The following is a 22,529-nucleotide window of genomic DNA, read 5'->3' on the forward strand; positions in this document are numbered from 1 at the left end:
TTTATTTTATTTTATTATATTTACATGATTTGAAGACTGCATGGATGGGAATGAAGAGCGTTTATTCCACTCAGTATACGTTCCGGCTGATCGGGAAACACAAGTGACTTTTGAGCACAAACTGAGGTATACTAGGCACAATACATTGGAGAGATGCATTTGCGGAGGATCTGATAAGCACCTTCTGATAGGAATGGATGTTTGCTACATTGGATGACAGCTTTGGAGAATAAAGCTGAAATTTTACTCATGAGCCATTCATTTACTTGCTGTAATCGACAGGTCGGTGAAGAAAAGCGGCAGACTTTTCCTTATCTATCCAGCTCAGTAGAAAACAGGGAGCCAGAGCTAGTGCTCCCAGTCAACAGCCGATACGGTCTGAGGTGATGTGTGGACATAACGCTTCGTCAGCTAGGATCCATCGAAGTTTTGTAACTTTGGCTATATCCAGCTGAATCTTCCGTTTGTGGTGGTCCGTTTCAACCGAACGCGCTGCACCAGACTGCCTCATATTACACTTGGTACGAATTCTAAATATCTCAAGGCATTATCTAGACGTAACGCACAGTTCACAAGGTTACAAAAAGCCAGTTGCAACCAACGACTGGTTCCACCTTTCTTTAGCCAGATCAGGTGGTTGCAGTCCATGAGATTCTCCCAACATTATGTTCTACCTGAACCCACATTGGACAGGTTCCGAAAAATGCACTCATTTGCACACTATATTTGCCTTAATAGTAGTCTCAACTCAGTCCGGCTGAATCTCTTGTTTATGATGTCAAGTGGAACATAAGATGGAGGGAAACTCAGATACCGCAACTACCCGATGAGCTCCAAGAAGGATAGAATCGGTCGTGGACTGTCGAAGAGTTTTCAGTGGCCTTACGAGTAGACCATTGCGTTACAGCAAAGTGCAGTAGCACCCATGAACACAAACGCAGATATAACAGTGCCACGTGACGTCAGCTTCAGCAACGGAGCCTCCGATACTCCGAACTCGCAGAGGACACGTTATTTCAGTCAAGACAACTTTTGCGTGTTTTTCACATTTGTATTTAGGCTAGGTTGGAAATATTCTAATGACTTTGAGCCACGTTGTTAGCGTTTTCCGTCAAGCTATCTCACTGAAAATCTCCTTGACTTCTAATGTTTAACGTCCTATATTTTTGCATTCATCGCTCCATCAGGCGAGCTTGACAGTCAACTTGAAATTGCATGTATTCTCCTAATGTAAGCCAAGGAAAGTTGATAGAAATTTATGCATTACATTTTTGCATCGTTTTCTAAAGATGACTTGATACATCTGCCATCGGAATTTTATTGATTCGTTTTATTCCTCAGATTGTCACGTCAGGTCAGTTTGTCACCTTGCTATTTTTTCAAGCGTTTTCCAATCTATCCAGCTCCATTTCCGAGTAAAGCTTCCCACTATAAATCCATAGGTACTTGTGACCTTGACAAAACCTTAGCAAACCGATTTAAATATAAGCTTTCCTTGCTTCTTCCAACATATTATTAGTTTTGCTCCAAAAACTGGAAGAGGAGGTCCGTGTGAACCAATATATGGTGTCCGATAAATTACCTAGAGAGCTCGAAGCTGTCAAGAAACACATTGAAGACCTCAATAGGGTCGTACCCCAACCAGCCATGGGACAGGGATTTCTCGATCAACTTAATCAACAAGTAAGTACCTTCTGCAGCCGGTCGCACTGCGAATGTAAGCAAATCGGTTGAAACTATCTTGAACGTCATTTTAAAAAGATCGGTCGCTTATCTCCGAAAGTTAACACGGTAACATATTTAATTTTTGTTCAAAAAGACGTTAGGCCTTCATACAGCTTATTGTCAGGCGCTTTCTATTTTTACCACACAATGTTTGCGGTTATTAATGATTGATGGTGAGAAGTTCGGGTAATTTTAAACTAAACTTTGTGGGGGTTTCGTCCTGTAAGTGAAGCCAATCTATGCTGAAATGCCGAGAAGAATTGTAAAGCTGTTTCATCCTTATTGGGATTCATCAGCAGTGCGCATCTCACGAACCTGAAGCATCAACATCGGCAGCATGACATCAGTGTTCAACACCGATGCTTCAAGAGGCGACTTCTCAGATGGAAGTTTCACTAATCGGGTGAAGTTTATTCCTCCACTTAGCTAGTGCGAGGAGATTTGTGATTTTTGTGGAGATTTCGTCCTGTAAGTGAAGCCAATCTATGCGTCTCGGCTTTCCAGGACGAAATCTCCACAAAAATCACAAATTTCAACTGAACTCTCTTCCTTTCAGTAAAGCCACTTCGTAATGATCAGCTTAGAAGCACTGTATAGATGTTTCATCCTTATTGGGAATCATTAGCAGTGCGCATCTCACGAAACTAAGAGAGTTTCGGACCAAAGACTTTCCCGCCAGTGTTTGAACACTTGACCGCCCTGCCGAGTTAAGTGGTTAAGTGTTCAAGCACTGACCGGACGGTCGCGGGTTCGAAGCTCTGTGAGTGGGAGGCGCACTGCTGAAGATTCGCAATAAGGATGAAACAGCGGTGCACTGTTTCTCGGTTTTTCAGCATGGACTTGCTTTACTGGAGGGCGAAATCTCATTTGAAGATTACCACTTATCGGGACACAATGGATTCGGGTTATTGCTAAGTTTACAGTTCACTTTTTCGCCCCGCAATCAAGGTTTTCAAGAATCTGACAATAGGGAATTCACTGCGGTTTTTTTTGTTGACGTTCCTCAGCTCAATGACTCAATAGCCTGTGATGCAAAAAAGTGGAAACTGTACCGTTTTGTACGCCATAACTCCGATAGGTGGAAACGTGAATAAGTAATGAAAGGATCGTCAGCATTTCTTAATAACAGCATATAGTTTCAAGTTCTGCATAATCATCATCATCAGAGATATCAACGTCAGTGTTGGCACTGATGCTTTACTGCCATACAATACAAAGATTCTTCTGTGGATAATCTTCTTCTCATAAGTAACGCTGTGCCTACACTTCCAACTACTCAGTCAGATAAGCTGGGAGGAAAATGACAGCACGAACGATCAGCCTTTATTTATTGCAACTTCTCCAGTCAAGCAAAGGCATGGTCACGGGGACTCCATCCTGGAAGGCGTACAACACCAACCACACCCAAACTCTTCGTGGTCTCTTTCACGCCTTTCTACCGAGTCATGTGCTGTCCACCTCGCGGTTTGCGCCATTCTGAAGGAGGCACGGAGAACAACACTCGTCTCGGTAGCTGATGTTTCGACATGCTTAGCACATGACCGACCCATCGTAGTCGATGATGCTGGGTGTTTTCTCGAAATGAAGTGCCTGCAGCACAACCAATCACACCTAATCACCTTGTTACTAGCACGTTTGCACCATCCAAAACCAGCCACGCTCCTGAGTCATCGGTGGTCGAAAACCTCAAGACGCCTCACATCATCTGTCCGCAGAGGCCATGCCTCGCACCCATACAACAACACAGCCCTTCCTGTAGCCTGGTACACACGACCCTTAAGATCCAGTGAGAGGCCTTTTTGACGCCACAAATTAGTAAATGTTATTTGAGCCTCTGAGATTCTTGCACTGACTTCATCAGACACACTTCCGTCAGAGGTACTTAAAGTTTTCCACAATCCCCAGTGATTCCCCTTGAATTGTAAGGGATCTATTCGCGGTTGACACATTCTAAAACAGGACTTTGCACTTTGAAGGTGCAAGACGCATGCTAAAAGATGGTATGATGGGGGTCAGTTTATTCAACAAGATTTGTGCTTCGCTATGGTCTTCAAAGGTGAGGGTGATGTCATCGACAAGGCTCTCACCAGCAACAATTTGAACACCAGGGTTTTGAAGATCGTCCAGTGCTTGCCTCAGCATTTCATCAGTAATGAAGCTGAACAGGAATGGAGAGAGTGGACATCCTTGTCTCTCCTTGTAGGAAAGCTTTTGGAGAGTTCACCATACACTCTCACCCGCCCAGAATTACGTTAATATAGGGATCGGATTGTGTACAAAATTCTCGGGCATACCCTGTTGAGCAACCCCTGCAAAAGAACACAAAGAGCGATACTGTACCCGCTATGCTTTTAGTAGACCCTTAAGTCTCACAACACATTGACGCTCATATTGGTCTAGTAATCCAAGTTTTGATTTTGCTCAGTAGAAACGATTACATCTAGTCATACAGTTATTCAGTTTTCCGGTCAGGGTCCGACTAAAGCTAGTTTTCATAGGGAGTTTCATTATAGTTTTTCATCTGCCTGCGAATTTTGCAGTTATTATACACGACGAAAAGTTATCCCATGGTCACGCAATGAAGCATAAAGCTCTCAGCCCTTCGGCATCTGTACACAATACAGAGTAGCTTAGAAAGAATAGCTACAAACTAGTTTGACTTCCGCAAATACCTGGAGAGTTGTCCAGAATACTGGTCACCAACATCATCATCCTCATTTTCAACAACAACACCATCAACTTCATCACTTTACTAGCTACGCAGATCATAAGTGCATGGTTCAACTCCCGTCACGGCAGCACATATGAATTGCTGAGGAGCCCTAACATGGGCAGTACTCGAGTCCAGTGATTCTTCACCCATAAAGCCATCCCCAGGACAGGATGCGGACCGTTCAGCTGAGAGTGATGTGAGTCCTAATCATTTTAAAGTGCTCAAAACCGTCGAATTACTATCAAGTGATGCATGAGGAATCAAAACTTTTTTTTCTAAGGTTCTTTCAAAGAGCGTTTGAGGTTACAGTAATTCTCAGAAGGATTTACAATAGATTAGGGTAAACCCAACCATCAAACAAGCTCCTCTATCTTTATCCTGCATTCTCTAAACCCTGGTAATACGATAGTCCAGCTAATTTCCAATTTGAGTAACAAAGTCTTATACCCCTGAACCTTTATCCCATCCACGTTCTGCTGAAGTACGTTAAACAGAATATCGTGCGACCCGTCTTCAATAGGTAGACACGGTTTCTGGTTCAGTATGTGGAGAGCAGTCCAATGGGATGTGTGTAAAAAGGTGAGCCCGCTCCAAGGTGAAAATGAAGTAATATAGTTTCATAAAATCATGGTTTTCAAGGTGCATCGTTAATTGTTTTTTTTTCAATTTATATTTTCTCATCTTCCCGTAAAAGTTGCGAGAAACAAACTCGCAAACAAACCGCTTGATTGAAAAACGAATGGCATCGAGTGAGCCTTTGGATGACAAAATCTCCATCTTCCGACAGCAAGCAGGTATCGTGTCACGGAAAAAAGCTGCGGCCGCTGAAGCTCTATCCGTGGCTCGAGACAATTTAGCGGTGATTGAACGCCGTATCGGGGAAACCAAAGCTCAGCTTCTCCAAGCCAACGGTGGATCAGATGATGCCCATGTTGCCGCTGGAGATGTGGGTACGAAGGGGACCAGTGAAGGTCGTTCTACTGGCACCATGGGGCTCAAAGCCGACGAGGTATGTATTCACTCTCTTTGTCGTTCAGACTTATCTACTCCCACAGTGGCCATGTACTTGTTTCCCAATAACGAGATGGTGTGTAACCCAGTGGCCCGAGAATGCCTGAACAAATGTGGGTAAGAGCTGTTAGGATAAACCTATCTGCCGGAAACATTTCTGCTGATCTGGTCGTCATATGTGGGAGTGGATCTATTTTTACAGAAAGTGTAGTTATCTCATTCTGCTCAATTTTTCCCTGATGGTTCACTTACTGTGTCACGTTCCGTTAAATGCACTACCGTCTCTAAGTGTCTCTCACGAGAAAATATAGGATCTATAAAGAAATGTAGTCTCACAAATATCGTGGCGTCCGAAACTGAGCGTCCGAATCTCTGTTAGCCGTACTTGAAGAATCTTTGAAAACTAGCCCGTGGATCGACAAGAGACTTCTACTGTCTGACACAAGTGACCCAGAAGCAATGCTGTTGCACAAATGAGTTTCTCTGTAGGTGGTGCGATTTCAAGAAGGGACGAATGGTATCCTTCTGGAACGATAACAATCCGGCCATGCGGTTGAAAGTTATTCCGCTTACACTGTACGATATTTCAAAACCACGACCTTGGCTACTCAGGAAGAATAGTAGCAACGGATCACCACTTAAAAACCGCTGGTAGGAATGCCGTTACGTCGACCTCTGTCATCCACTGAGTGTTAGCGTTTAAATTAGAGTGGCTTCCATGATGCTACCATTAGTAACAGGAAGCATACAGCCCATGGGTTTGATAGTATGGGGCGTTTGTGCATACACATAATTTTTTAGCAACGTATAAGTACGATTTTTATGCAATATCCAAGTCCACGCATACTTTTTATGGTTATTAGACGGTTCAAGCAGCTAGTAAACGCCATCATGCTCAGCACTGTATGAAACTATTCCGAATAGTGAAGATTTCTTCAGAGTCTCGGAACATATTGTCCGAAGCTTGCGTCTAGCTTTAGAAGCCATGAGCTTTCAAGTACGGACGGATGTTACTGCTTGAGATTGCATCTTGAGGGGCAACCGTCCTCGATGGCGGAGCAGTTTGCACAGAAATCGCTGAAGAAGTAAACGATTCACGAAAGTAGGATATGAAGATTGCCGTTTCATGAAAACCATAAAAAAGGAGCGGTAATATAAGGTGAAAACCTCAGATTTTTCCGCTAGTTCTCCTCTAAATGTTTTCACCTATTTGTAAGGGTCTGACTTCGAATCCACTACCGAAGGAACTGAGGACAGATTCGCATGTTTTACTATTCGCTGTTTTACTGTTATTTGTTTTTTACGGTGCCACTAAATTAAATCAACCAATTAAATTTATCAGCTGTAAACTCTGTGCCATAGGCACACTGGTTCCAGTTGCTACAGTTTCGATCACCGGAAAACGGGAAAGTGGAATACTAAACCAAGCCTTGAAGGCGAAGTCATGTTCACTTTGTTTGGAAAGTGGGTAGCCCCGCATTGATGGCGATTGCTTTGATGCACGAGGCTACTGACTGTGTGATTGGGCCATTTCCGCCAATGTCATTAACCATTGGTGAATTAAGGCCCGAGGTCATCATCAAGGAAGGCGGCAGTTGCTCACCCAATTAAGTTTACTGGTTGGTGTTTTCGTACTTCGTTACACTGTCCACCTCTCGGTCGTTTCCACTCAGCACAGAGAGAGGAGAAAAGAGACAGACGATCTTCTGGCATGTACTAACCAGCGCAACCTATGAAGCGTGAGTAATTGATCTACCGCGGAAGGGTTCCTTCTTCCTAAAACCATCTAGCGTACGTCGTCCTTGCTAAGCCGATGTTCCAACGAGGCCTGAGCAATGCTTCGGAGACACCAATGGTCAAACACTGACATCTACCGTATGTCCTCTGCACATAGGGGCCGCGTTTCTGACCCATGAGACAGTATGGATCACACTACCACAGTGTAAACTCTGCCCTTGAGAGACAAACTGACGTCACGTCGACGCCATAGGTGTCGGATTTCGGCGGAAGCTGCCCTAGCCTCTCCAATTCGAGAAGTAATCTTTTCTGCGGTCGTTCCACCGGAGCTTATACAACGACACAGATAAATAAATTTATCTACCACGTCGACTGGCTGACCTGCAAGCATGAGGTATGGGCTTGATCCCATCCAGTCTTGTAAAGCACTTTGCACTTTGCGGGTGTGATGAGCCTGCTAAACCGTGCGGCAGTTATTTAGGTTATTTAGAATGGTTTGCATTTGGGAAGGATCTGAAACAAGGAGAGCAATGTCGTCTGCATACTCAATATATGTGAGCGGACGTCCTTGGAGCATTTTGACTCCTGAGGTTTCAAGAAGCATATCAATAATAAGGGGGAAGGAGGACAGTCTTGTCTTACACCACTGGACGTGATGAACCCAGTAAATTAAAGGAATAACTTATTTCTATATTTTCTTTTAAACCTGTCTTTTTTACTTTATGGACACAGGATAAGCAGTTCAGTTCAGTTTTTTTAACTGAAACGTTCACTGCGGCGCAACTGTTTCAGCTGCTTCGTTCACTGAAGAAAAGGGGAATAAGGAATTGCAATTGAATGAATGAATGAATGAATGAGTGAATGAATGAATGAATGAATGAATGAATGAATGAATGAATGATTGAATGAATGAATGAATCAATGAATGAATGGGGGAATTGCAATTCACTCGTTAGAGGTGGTGGCTCAATAAGTCCATTAACGTCGAATGGTCCCTCTTGTCCAGTATGTTGTGGGATGAGAGCTGCAAGGTGAATGTGACAGCTCTGATGCAATACCAGCATTGGCTGTGGTAAAGCCGGGTCTGTCACTAATTATTCGTTCGTCTCATCCCTCAGTGGCCGTCGGGAAGATGACAGTTACAAATGCACCTGAGTTGACTGGTGAGGGTTGTCATTCTTCGTTGCCAGGTCATGAACTTACTACAGACGAATGTTATAAGATCAGTGCCAGAAGACAGCTATACTAGAAAGGGTGCGATCTCTGCCGGTCCTGAGAGAAAGCACTGTTCCAAAATTCTCTCTAGATCTCTAACTACTCTTATAGAGGAAGTAGTATTGTCAGGTTCAGTTAGATTGTGCATGCCTGCATTTTTGACAATGGATTGAGAAGTTTTGAGTTAATAATTCTTTCTTCCTCCAATCGACTTCGTTAAGAATCTGCTTCATTTGTGGAAAAAAAGATGGACATACACTACAAAAATTATGCAAGACGGTTTCTGTCTTGGAGCGCAATCCGGAACCATTTCCAAAAACGAAAGAAACCTTTAGGTCAATAGCTCCTGCTACCTTTACAAGCCGTTGACGAAACTGAGCAGAGGGAACTGTCCGGCTGTTCACAATAGGTGTTGTGGATACTGGTGCAACGTACATTCCACTTGTCAAGCTTCTGATCTGTTAGTGTAGCCAGCAAAATTCAGCGAATGGTCGGCAGATGCGCAATTCAAAATGACTTGAAATAACGCTGAGACCTATCGAACAGAGGAACCGATCACCGAATGAATTCCACACGATTTATAGAGTATGGTTTCAGGTGAATCCACAGTAGCGGGAAACGAGTGTAGCGGATTCGGCCTTTAGCTTTTCCAGGGATATTGTCAGTCAAAGATATCATGTATTCATTTAATTGCTGAAACACTGCCCAACTTGTATCAAAGGCGACCATCAACTGACGAATTACATGTGGATTCGGGATTTTCTATCTTCAACTGCTTCGTTACCCATTCATCGCACTTCTAGTGCACATGGTTAAGGACGGGACAGAATCGGAAGAACCTTTATTGCCTCCAACCTCCTGCAGGAACCGAACTTCAAGGGCTTGCTTTAGCGTTCAAAACAATCCCTGTTGCTCGATCGCTCACTGCTACCCATAAAAGTATGAACCCGTTTGAAGTACACACTCTTCGGATGCACAATTCGTAACTACTTTGCAGTGACGTTCAACTCTTTATTTTTACTGGTTCAGAAACCCGCTTCTGTCGAACTGCTTGTCTGTGATCTTTTAGTCAAAAAGCGCTCACTATCGCGAGTAAATCTGTCGGCACAACTGAGTAACTCGAAATCCTTGGAGAATTTCATCATATTCCGAACACAGATTTTCATCGGAAAGGCGTCTTAAATCTGTTTCAGTTTCCTCCAGACTGATATCGAGCAAATTTTCGAGGTAGATTTAACTGAGCCTGTTTAGATACACTAATTTTCCGCATCAGAAGGAGCAAGAGAGCATGAGGAGCCCATTGATTAGGTACTTTCGCTCGCCAAATGACCTCCACCTCAGTAATTTGACTTTCTCCACGAATACGTGCAGCGAAATTCCGTTCTGGACACTCTGTGGAGACTATGTATACACGAGAAGGAGGAGAGGAATTACCCACGCAGTCCATATTGATTATTTCTTTTCTAGTGACAAACAGAGCACCAAGATCGTTGAATACACTGACAACCAGCTGCCTGGTAAACTGTGAACAATACGAAGAGGCTTCTTTTGATCTGTAAATTGTTATCGCATCGCGGTGTTTGACTGCTGGATATAAGGTTGGCACCGTTCGTTTACTTAGCCCCGCTTGTCACTTTTGTGGCTACGTATGTAGTGCAGAACCCAAGACAAAGGTTTGGATGGGTGAAGGGCAACAAAACCTTAGTGAGATAAAGAGCATTCGGGTTCAGTTGACTTCGGCACTTCGGCTCACAAACCATGCAACGAAGTTCAGTGTTTCCAGCTTCCAAAGCTTTGTTCACTGAGGATAAAGAGAATGGGGAAATGGGAGATGTGGGTTAGGTGATGTCCCAATCAACTCACTGACATCGAATGATTCTGTCTGTCCAGTGTGGCAGAGTCCGAACCAATCATTGAGGACGATAACTTTGACGATGACTTTGGCTACGTGATGCAGCCAAATCTGTCTTGCCATGTGGTCCCTATCTGCGGAGACGGCAGTTACGGACGCGACTCAGTTGACGAGTAAGGTCTTTAGTGCTTCCCCGCCAAGCCATGGACTAGGTCAGCGTAAGTTCGATGGGTGTCGTGGCATGACATATAGGATAGCAGAGTTCACCTTCACTTAGAACCTTAAAAACTCAAAACCGTCCTACATCTTCACAGATGGCCATCCCCCAAGCTACTCTATTGGGTCCCCGGTGTTCCCATCAACTGGAGCGGGAGCGAATTTTTTCCAAACGTAACTCAAGCTAATCCCGATGGCGGAGTGCCGGAAGCATCCGACTTTAAACTCCGTTCTTCAGCTGGTTCGGAATGTGAGATTCACCTATTCAGTTCAGATGACCTATTCGGCGAAACTGATTTTAAATCAGAATGAACTGATTTTCTGTGAGTTTAGCTGTCTGGAGAACTCCTGTTTTCGGGAAGCATTTCGTGCACTCGAAAAACTCTTTAAAGACTGGAGTTGGTCGAGCATCCGATTATTTCCGCTGCACAATGTCCAAGTTTTTTTTCTACAGAGTAATAATGGCAGTACAACTGTTCTAATTACTGTAATATTGCTGTCTAAGCTCAAGTGATAACTGGTTCGAACTGGTTCCTCAAGGCGGTCAAGTACCGTATCGCAGTCAGCCCTAGCACATTACGGAGATCCATTTTTGCACAGTTCGACAGTTCCTTAATTCCCTCACACACTTGGTCGAGTCCACGTGGCAAGTGATGTCCGACCTATAATAAACCCTACGAGTAGTTTACTTGTTTTTCTTGAAAACCCCACTACCGAATACACCTTCGTATAACTTCTACGATTTTTGCTTATCGGTTTAGTTTTTTAAAGGTGCCAGTAAGTTCTTCTAAGTTTCCTGGTTCCTTTTACTTGCTGTCGGCTACGTTATCATCATCTTTTTCGTCATCGTTATCCTGATGAGATTAGTAGTTGATTTATATTAGCGGCAAGTTTATTTCACATGAGCTATAGCCGTAAATCAGTTTTTGTATAAGCACTTTCTCGGATATGCATTTGTTTCAAGTTTCAACGATACGTGGCAAAACTCCGAAGCAAGAATACTGTGTACAAACAGAAACGTTCTCAGTTGAGTGAACTTCGTGCGGAACGGAGTATTCTTACACGAACTGTGGAGAGACTGCGTGCCGAAGAAGCTGAGGCCAAACGGGTTCTTGCAGCTACCGAAGCTTCTCAAGGAATCAGTGGATACTGGGAAACCCAGAACAGTCTGGAAAAGGTAAGTAGCAATCCAAATCCAATTGTTCCGAAACACCTTTAGGAATAGTCTGACTGAGAGAGCCGCTTTATTGCCAGCAAGAAAATGTTCCAGATCTTTTCGTGTTATATCTGCTGATTCGTCAATCTGTGGTATCTGCTGCTGACGCGCTTCTGTGCCTAATGCCGGAGAAAAAAACTCACAGAAGGGAACACAATAGCTATATTCCGAACAAGCGCGTGCGAGAGCGTGAGTGCGTGCGAGTGCGAGAGCAAAAGTTAAAAGGCCCCACGCTATTTGAAGGGGACTTTCTGACATTGATCCAGGCGGTCTGATAGGCGTTAGTGAACACCCATCAACATCGATCGTGCCCCTATGAAATGCCTGAACGCAGATCACGTTCGGTCGTGCTTCTGTGGCGTGCATGAACACTCATCCGCTTTTGCTGAATTGATTAAATGATTGACTGGCCTGGATGCTTGCCAGCTTTCCTGTTGAGATTTTGTTGGAACAGTAGGTTTCGGGCGTTCTGAAGTTGCTTTCGGGAATCTGACCTTCCTGACGTTTCGCGTTCTTCGGTAACCCCCTTGTCTTGTCGGAACATTGAGTCAGTAATATCAAAACACATTCCGGAATAGACATTTGTCTCTTCCTAAAAGACTCGGTCACATTCCATATACTATTTTAATCAAACCATCACATTCGAATACCAGATTGTCAACTGGTTCGCAGAGATTCTTTTGCTCAACTAATTCCTATCTAGAAGCGAAGTATTGCGGAAGCCTACTGAGCCTTTTGCTTGAGGGTGAATATCCCGGGGAAGGATTAAATGAAGAGTCAAAAGCAACATAAGGCATCACTAGTACAAGCACGGGTTCGATGTTTGTGCACCCCCACCTATGGTTTTTCGTTCGAAGCGTCCAGCGGGAAGAGGTGCTAGCTGTCATGTTCGGACAATCAGTGTTCGGACTAGGCATGTATGGGTCGGAGATGAACCCTCAGGGTAGAAAACAAGCAAGGTGGCGATTTTCTGACCTTATGTCTTTAAAAGGACAATCGTAGTATCGATCTACTAATTCATCCACCTATCAAAGTAGCATCCTTAACGATTACCTTTTTAATGAACAGGTCTCTGAACAAATGAGCGCGCTGAACGAACAAAAAGGAGTCACACTGGAAGAAATGTCCCAAATAGTTCAACAGCTGACTAACCGAATCAACGCCAAACGTTCTCAGCTGGCTCCAATTCTTCGGGAACTCAGACCACTGAGACAGAAAGCCCAGGTAGCTCAGCATTTTATCAGTTCCTCTCACTTCATTTAGGACAATGAAGCTTGATAGTCCTCACAGAAAGACAGAAAGATGGGGTATTTTCTTGACCACCATATCATTCATCATCAACAGTCTGGAAATTCAGAATTCACCAAATCTCCAAGGCCACAATATTTTAAATGATAACGCGTACATTCATACTTTACTTAGTCCATCAGCTATTCCACCAATCACTGGATGACTATATTTTTATTTATGCTTTATCATTAACCTTTATGAAACACCTTGCAAATTTTACACACGGTATGCGTAACTCTTACAGACCAACTCCGTTTCGTACATGCACATAGTTCAATTAGGACTAACGATGGTCCCGCGGGCGTAGTAACAAGTTGGTCAATCAATACCAGGTTACCGGCTTATTCGGTATATGACAAGTGAGATGCGGAGCACCGAAATGTCGTTGGAGGCTGCTGTCAGAAAGCAGTTTCCTTGCCAGTTTACAATCGGTCGAGGCTCCAAATGCCGGTGTAAGAGGACGGTGACAAAATGAAGCCAACATTTTTGTCACTTCGTTAGTCAGTAGACTGGCGTATTTGTGTACCACACTTATGAAATAATGAGACGAACGCTGGAGGGATTCCAAAACCCTGGTGTTAAAATAGCCTGTGAAGAAAACCATGTCGATCTGGAATATGAAGACGACATCGTTCTCATGTGTTTTTTGGATGAACTGACCACAGTCATCCTTTGGTATCCTTTGGTATGCACTTTGCACCTACAAAGTGTAAAGTCATGCTCGTGGACGTGCAGTCACTGAACACACCACTTGCAATCCAGGGCGGGATACTGGAAGTTGTGGAGCGTTATGCGTATCTTGGAAGTTAACTAAGTTCTGATTCCAGTGTGACAGATGAGGCGAATACACGAATCTGCAAGACTCAGGCCGCGTTTGCTATGAGAGACACTTATGGCGTCAGAATGGTTTATCCAGGAATCTCAAGGGACGTGTGTACCAACCTACAGTACGGGCTGTTTTGTTGTATGGCTGTCAGACTTGGCCTATTTGAGCAGCGGAACTGAGAAGTCTTCAGGTGTTCGACAATCATTGTCTCAGAACCATACCTCATGTGGATTGGTGTCGGCGAATCCGCAACGAGGCAATTAGAAAGCGCGTTGTTGGTGGTGTAACGGGTACTTCCATCGAAGAATGTGTCCAGCACCAGAAGCTGCGTTGGTTGGAACATGTGTTACGTATGCCGAACTGTCGTTTGCCGAAGAGAGTGCTGTTTTCCATACCCAACTCAGAGTGGCGTAAACAGAGAGGTGGCCAATCCATGACCTGGCAGAGGAGTGTGAAAGAAATCACAAGGCGCTTGGGCGCTGTCGGTGCTATTCGCATTCCAGGCTGGGGACCGCGTGATCCTTACTGTGCCTGATTTGGGACACTACAAGACCGATGTCAGTGGCGTTCTTGTTGTCAGTTTCTATCCAGATTACTTGAGTGAATGTCTGGTGGTGTAGGCACCTCGGAATGATTGAGGTATGCTAGCACTAAGTCCCTTCCCCGTCCACCTTTACTGTTTTCTTTACAATAAGGCTTTCAAATAAATCATGGTTGTACGGCAGTGAAGCATTAGTGTTGAACCCTGATATCATGCTTTTGATGATGATGATGATGATGATGATGATGATATATCACACCTACCGGTTAAAACTATTATTAATTCAACCCATTTTGCTGGTCCGATGGATACACCGAAAATAGACGTTCGCAAGCAAGCGGGCCCTCAGTGAGGATTAAGCTGCCGTCTTTGAACTGAAAGCTGAGTTGTGCCTTCGAGACTAGGACTTCACTGACACTTGAGTAGATGGATATATTTACGTTTAGATTCTACACCCAGAGTCCGCCTTTCTTCCACAGACTGGCAGTCTGGAAGGTAGGTGAAGAGTGGCCTGGGAGATGCATTCGCTACAGTAGTTTTCCCTATTGGATCTGAACGAGTTGTTTGGATCCTTGATAGTTTGGATGGTAAGATAATGTGCAGGAGCCGCTTTACAAATAAAATGAGAAAGACTATCAACATTTTCAGTATTTTTGACGTTTTTCATTTCTTTGGACCTCCGGGCCCACAAAGTTACCGAATTTGCACATACGTTTAATTTTACTTGACCTTTTTTTAAACACTGAACTGCGTTGTGGTCCTGACGAGAAACAGTCTGTCTATATACCTCCAGAAAAGACCCAGTTTTATCAGGAATCTAAAGCCTGAATAAAGCCAGCTATTTAATTTCTAACCCATGCGTTTGGGCGTTGTGTGACTTTGAAGATATCCCTCAGATGCTGACCAACTTCAGAAAGTTGGCCACCTGGAAGATGTACTGGAAAAGACTTTGGTATGTTGATTTTTTTGGAAACCGTGAGATCCCCAGTGACTACGCGACGTGTGCGCATCTTGCGTTAACCTAAAACGGTCAGGTAACGTAGCAATTGATATGTGTACGTCCAGAATTCAGACTGGGTTTCATGAAGCAGAGTTGAGTAGTTAATGATCCCCACCATCAGCATTTGATACAAATGTGGATTATTTGGGGCTGGGGCTGGCTCTTTGGTGGGTATCATGTGATTCTAGGAAGTTAATTTGGAGCATCCGAAACTCTTTCACCATGAAGGTCGGCGCAAAGCAGAGCAAGCCGAAATTCCTAATGCCGAGACCCACAGAAGAAACTGGAGAACCTATGCCAGCTAGAATAGAGCACAGATCTCAACCGTTAATTTTGTCAAAAAGCAGAGAGGTGGCCAACCCTTGACTTGGCAGAGGGGTATGAAAGAGATTACGAAACGTTTGGGTGCTGCCGCCTTCCAGGATAGGGACCACGTTATCCTCATTGCGCCTGGTCGGAGATGTGGTTGCTAACCTATGTGAATGGCGTTGTTGTTGTTGTTGTTGTTGTTGTCAGTTTCTATCCAAATTACCTGAATGAGTGTCTTCAGGCATTTGCACTTCAGAATGATTGTGAGAGGCCAGCACCGAGTCCTTTCCCCGCACAATTTCATTCTTTCCGGCCATCAGGGATGTATGGCCGCGAAGCATGAGTGTTGAACACCGATGTCGTGCTGTCGATTATGATGATGGCGATGATAGGTCCTGTTATGTCTGCTAATTCGTCAATCTGTGGTATCTGCTGCTGACCCGCTCCTGTGCTTAGTTGCCGGAAAACGTGACTCAAAGAAGGGAACACAACAGCTATATTCCGAACAAGCGCGTGCGAGAGCGTGAGTGCGTGTGAGTGCGAGAGCAAAAGTTAAAAGGCCCCACGCTGTTTAAGGGGGACTTTCTGACTTTGATCCAGTCTGTTTGATAGGCGTTAATGAACACCCATCAACATCGATCGTGCCTCTATGAAATGCCTGAATGCTGATCACATTCGGTCGTGCTTCTGTGGTGTGCATGAACACTCATCAACTTTCGCTAAATTGATTGGATGATTGACTGGCCGGCTTCCTTGTTGAGATTTTGGTGGAACAGTAGGTTTCGGGCGTTCTGAGGTTACATTCAGGAATCTGACCTTCCTGATAGATCCTGACTGTTTGTCACGGTTTTCGAACCGGCTGAGACTGAACTGCATGTTATCGCTACGTCCCCCAAGTTCATCGACGGATTCTCCCAGTTACACAGGTACTTGGTTTTGACAGAAGAGTTACCTAAATCCAGCTAATCTCTCCTTTTTGATAATCCGCTTTAACAGAATATGAGGCATCAGGTTGTACCGGGTTTCATTTGGCATGACATTTGAGATCTTGCATTAAATCACCTGAACGCAACACATTACTCATAAGGTTCCTGAAAACACTTTGAGATCCCGCGAGAGATTCAGCTGAATTTCCCATCAAAACCGAATTCGTACGCAGATGAGTGTATTTACTGAAATCTGTCCAATTAGGGCTCTGGTGGAACATGAGGTTGAAGAAACCTGGAGATGAACCCCTGATGATGAACCTGATGAGCCCCAAGAAGAGCAAAACCCGTAGTGGGCTGCCAGAGAATTTTCAGCAATCTGATGGGTGGTGCGTTGCGTTTAGACAGTATGTCGTCCTGTTTTGTTAGAACGCTTCGTCTTATCATGTACACTGTCGTTTCCCCCGACTTCATTCGTATCAGCTCAGTATTTTGTTTGATATCACATTTTGCACATACCCAACCTGGAATCTCGCCACATGTAGCTTCAAACGACTTCGTTGCTTTCGTCTACCTCTGAGGTGGGAAGGCTGGGTGGCTCCGTTATGAATACGATGCTCTGTTGGTATGGTAGCTGACAGGTAATTTTAGAACAATATAATTTGTCTATGAAAAATACTACATCTAATATGGAGTACTACTGGACTGGAAATTCCTCTCAAGATAAATTCAAAACCAAACATTTAAACGAAAGGACTAAGTCACATTATGGATACGCATGGATCCTATATACAGTGAAGATCAGTTACCAGTATTTTAAGGAAAAAAACATCCTGTATTGTACGATTGACTAAATGGTTCGATGGGTTAAAAATATCACTGACATATTATCGATCCAAGAAGAAAAATTTCCCTGCATAAAGCATTGGAATTACTAGTCTTTATTCCCGCATTTCGTGGTGTGTTCTAGGTTTCTGTTTGTGCGTCGTACCCGTCTTCGTAACTCTCAATTGCGCTGTCGCACGCTGCTTGACGCATGACCTTGAGATTTGGTAGTGTCAGAGGAATAATCGTACAATCGTTTCCCAGGTTGAACAATCGATATGAACTGCTTTCAACTACGGGATGACTACCTCGAGCCGTTTCTTCAGTACAAAGGTAATGAGGTTACTTCATCTAGTAATAATACTATAATAACCGCTCACCTGTAGCACTCCGTTCCTAGTTGCCATGCCTCCACAGAGGGGCGTGAGGGCTGAGATACTGCCAAGTAGCTAAATCTTAGAGACTACTACCCAGCTGAATCTCTCGTTTATGATGTTCTTTAACTTTGTAAACGAGAAATTCAGTCGGGTTCCTCGTTGTTGTATCTCTTCACCTGCCCTGACGCTACTGGGCAAGAAAACGACCAGAAGGAACTGTCTTAAGGCAATTACAACCTCTTGAATATATGATTCACTTGTCACCGTATTTGATGGTCGATTCACTGTCAACCAACCAGTGTCTCCTGCACGCCCACACCGGTTCTCGGGCGGTTGTTCCTTTGTCTCCGTTGATCATAGATGACCGTCTGTGCGCTTGGCTATGGAGTTGGCGTGAACTTTCTGTGTCCCTTTTTGACCTTTCTCTGGCACATGATGAAATCTGACGTGATTCAGACGTGGGGCATAATCGCACGGCTCTGTTTCACATGATTGTTCCGCTGCGCAGTAGGTTGATGCGCAGCCATATTACCTCCCCTTTCAATTTGCAACTGTTTTCGGGCTGTGTGAACCTGGTCGTATTTTCTTTTCTTCTTCTTCGGGTTAACTTGGAGCCAGTTTAGTCGTTTCCGTTTTCGATTGGGTCTTAGCTGTAAACTATGCGGTGCTGCATTTCTGACGTCCTTTGGCGACGCGGGCAGGATGAAGAGATACAACATCATTTGACAAAGTTCACATTTCTGACAAAACTGGTCTATTTCTACCAAATGGGGTATGCAAAGTGAGTGTATTTCACTAATTTTGTACAATTTGGGTCCAAACAGAACATAAGCTTGACGAAAAATAGGGGACTAAGCCTATCTGATGAGCTTCAACAAGGGCGAAACCTGCCGTGGGTTGTCGAAGAGTTTTCAGCAACCTCATAGGCAGTGTGTTACCTCCGTACAACGCACTGTAATTGTGGCGTGTTGTGCCAACTGAAACATGACGCGGCCTGGTGAAGCACATTCAGTTGAAGAAGGACATCGTAAACGGCAGATTGAGTTGGGTCTCTCGTGAAAACCAAATTTGCATGCAAACGAGCGAATTTCGCCATCTTTCACATTCTGTTTTTTGTCGCTTGGTGGGCACTTGCGTTTGAAGTCCACTTTGGTAAGAATAGGATTGCAAATGTTCCAGTGAGCATAGTGTTAACAGCTTGGAACACTTAATGGTAAAATGATTAAAAATGGCCACACTATAGCTAGAGTCATAGAATAATCCACCTTTCAGAGGTGCGTCTTAGGTTCTCTTTCCTTTTGAAATATTTAGCCTAACCAGCAAACGGACAATCTCTGGTTTTATTGTTTGTTGACCACAATCGCAAGGCTTATTTACACCATTCTAAACAGCGACACGTCAGCGCAACTAAAAGTTCAAAACTGATTTTCACTTTGTGTATCTTTGTGAATGTCGAAATGTCACACTTTCTACTGACACACCAGAGCGTTGGTATACAGAACAAATAGGCCATAGAGTTATGTTGTACGGCATAGTGCTTCGGCAGTCATGCCGATCGATACATGCAGTATACTTTATCGCACTAAGGCAGACGGTAGATTTAAAGAGTGATTTCGTCATGTAAGTGAAGCCAATCTATGCTGAAAAGCCGAGAAGCTCTGTGCACTTGTTTCATCCTCAGTGGAAATCATCAGCAGTGCACATCTCACAAAACTCCGAAGAGTCTCGAACTTGCGACCTCCCGGCTAGTAGGCTGAACACTTAACCGTTCGGCCGCCTGATGTGGATCCCGTGATTGAAGGATGAACAGCGCCATATCCTACCTGAGTGCGAGTTACTCACACTGCTGATCAGCCACTCGTGGCCGAACGGTTAAGTGTTCAAACTACTAGCCAGGAAGTCGCGGGTTCGAGACTCTGCGGAGTTTCTTGAGATGCGCACTGCTCATTATTCCCAATAAGGATGATTCATCCTCATTGGGAATCATTCATTCCTTCATTCCATCCATTATCTAGGGAAGAACGCCAAGAATGAAGCGGTTTTCGAAATCCTCGATTTTTTTGCTTGAGCCCATATAAAAAGCTCCTGTTAACAGTCATCATGAAGGTAGGAAAGTTACCCAAAGTCTCGCAGTGAGACTGCTCTGAATTAGCAAGATTCTCTAGCATAAAAGAGAAGAACCATCAGGTATGAGCGAAAAGGCCAGCATACAATAGCATTACGGTTTCTTCTGTTACCTCACTACGTAAAGAGGACCGAGTTCTGCACATTCGAAACAATTCAAAAACAAGAAAATTAAACGCAGTCCACTGCATTTGTACAGCCCATCAAAAGAGGGCAGGATAATCTCACCATTACATTAATATTGACTTCTGTCCAGAAGGACGTAACACTTTTTATGCATTAGGAAAGCGAACCAACGAAAGGTGGCGAATGCATAAGTTCTTGGTCAACTTCAGGTACAAATCGTGGTTTTAAAACAAAAAACACATGGTGGTTTCAAGACTCACTTATCTAGGTTCAGATGATACCTTTAAGTAAATGCGCTTTTCTGGACCTAAAGAGTGGTTCGCCACACTGAAGAACTCTTGCGTAACCTAATATTGGTAACGTATTCATTCAGTATGTCATTAATTTCATGTATGACCCTATAGTGATTAGGAAAAAATACACCCTATTTTGGCTTATATGCTCACCTGCATAGCAATTTGGTTTTGATGGGAGAATTGCCTGGAACTCAGCTAAATCTCTCGTTTATGAGTAGTATATTTCATCCATAAAGATACCCTTGTTTGATTATGGTCTTACACCAAGCTTCATTGCTGAACACTAGTTAGGTCAGATTGTCTAACAACAGCAATCACAATGCTGCTCAAACTCGCACTAAGGTTTGGCTGTCGTTCTGTTCACTGAAATTGGCAATTTGGTTGCAAACGTTTCTCCATTAGACAGGAGTGGCATTATCAATGCCTAGCAGATTGGCGTCGTATAGCTGTTTTGCGGTGCATACCTGTGAATGCTCCATTTTAAGCAGTTGATGACAACATGAAAGACTGACTGAAAATCTGCCTTTGTAGGCTCATAACATTATGCCTCCTCTCAATGGCTGGAATAATCAATAATATTGCATTTCTATTCCGGATTTTTTATATTATACTCCCGAAACGATATTCAGTCGACGGAAGCAAGCCATATACAAACTGAATCCGTCTCCACCTGATCCATGAGAGGCTGACTGGGTTTGCTACTGAAAGCCTCAGGGTGAGGGTTACCAGTATTTTATGGTGGAACGCATGAATATTACACATCGAAGAATGGCTCAAGGAAGTCGTTTCGCCATTCTTACAGCTTTCTAACTATGCTTTGGTCCGCCCGAAAAACAATGATGTTTCCACATTGTAAGTGCGAGTGCATCAATATATCAATAATTTCGCAACACTAAACTTGTCTGTTCGGACGGTTTAATCCCCACTCCGTTAAACCAGCTTGACCAACCGCTTATTAATGCACTCTTTTAGGAGCTAAGTCAAGTGCACCAGGAGAAAAAAGCAGCCTACGATGCACTCGCTGCTGGCCGTGAGACTCAAACCGTTCGATTGGAACAGGATGTTCGCGCAGCGCGTGAAGCAGGAAAGATCGAGGAGTCACGTTTTCACTACCTGTCGGCCGTGATGGGAATCGCACGCGTGCAGCAATACAAGTTACAAGAGGAGATGCGGGGCTACTTGGCAGCTGGGAATCCGATGAATGCCACAACTGTGGATACCAGTGGTGCTGGTGCGAATGAACGACGGAAGAGTTATCGGTACGCAGTTGATAATTTGACTGATGTCAATGAGATTGGAATTTTGAACATTTTTCAAATAATTTTGGATAATTAGATACAGACAGAATCCAAGCTCTTCGGACTTCGTTAAGTTTGCTGTCTGACACATAGATGAGCCCAACCAGTTTTCATAATTGAATCGCGATGTTCACGGATAAAATCTGGGAAGATAACTGATTAGCTCAGCCCTCATCATATTTTTGTTTGGCAATTAACAAGAGAACAGTAAAACCCTTACCGCTGTAATTAGCCTGGACTTTGGCAGAGATATGGGTCAATGAGCTGTGGGTGTCAGCTAGCTGGCGTCATATTAAAAGAATCAAAATTGCTCAGCTGTGCACCCTTTCGGTGCCTAGCTGCCATGCCACACGAAGGAAGTACCAAAGCTTGGATACTGCCAAGTTGTCCAAGCCTAGACAAGGGAAGTCGAGAGTCAGAGGTTGGGTTCGAACTACCGACCTTCTGGGCAGTAAATTTGCGCTCTAACCACTGAGACATCTCGTCCCTTAATATACTTCGAAGAGACACCACCGGCCGAACACCACCTGTACTGTAAACAGATACATTGTATATCAAGTCGGTGTTGTCGGGTAGTCACCTTGAGGCCTTTTGATTCGACAGACATCAGCCGAAGCGAAATACAACGTGTGCGTTTATGTGCAATAATGTGCGTGTGTTGGGTTTGTAATGTGCACTTTTGTAGTCGCAGTTTATAGATTTTGGTCACAGTTTATCGTGACGAATCCGAAAGATGCAAGAAAAAGATAACCAGAAAAGAAGTTAGACAACAAGAAACGTCCACCTAATGGGTGAACTATACGTTCAAATGCTACTAGGCAACAAAAAATGCCGTCTTGAAGCTGGTGTATGGCAGTGGTGCTTGCCTCTCCGACAGTCACCTGAACCATCTCACCGCTTAGTCAC

General features: G+C 44.0%; 1 protein-coding gene across 1 annotated transcript in view; it reads left to right on the forward strand.

Annotated features, from left to right (window-relative positions):
• Positions 1 to 22,529, forward strand: part of T265_06677 (hypothetical protein) — a gene marked incomplete at both ends in the record, with an annotated part of 56,445 nt that overhangs the window by 12,926 nt on the left and 20,990 nt on the right. Inside the window, 5 exons of the mRNA XM_009172002.1 lie at positions 1,520 to 1,683; positions 5,133 to 5,447; positions 11,434 to 11,646; positions 12,688 to 12,909; positions 21,298 to 21,584. Of these exons, the coding sequence (XP_009170266.1) occupies positions 1,520 to 1,683; positions 5,133 to 5,447; positions 11,434 to 11,646; positions 12,688 to 12,909; positions 21,298 to 21,584 (1,201 nt within the window). The remainder of the gene's footprint in view (positions 1 to 1,519; positions 1,684 to 5,132; positions 5,448 to 11,433; positions 11,647 to 12,687; positions 12,910 to 21,297; positions 21,585 to 22,529) is intronic.

This window comes from Opisthorchis viverrini, assembly GCF_000715545.1.
Source record: "Opisthorchis viverrini unplaced genomic scaffold opera_v5_141, whole genome shotgun sequence".
NCBI classification, from domain to species: Eukaryota; Metazoa; Platyhelminthes; class Trematoda; order Opisthorchiida; family Opisthorchiidae; genus Opisthorchis; species Opisthorchis viverrini.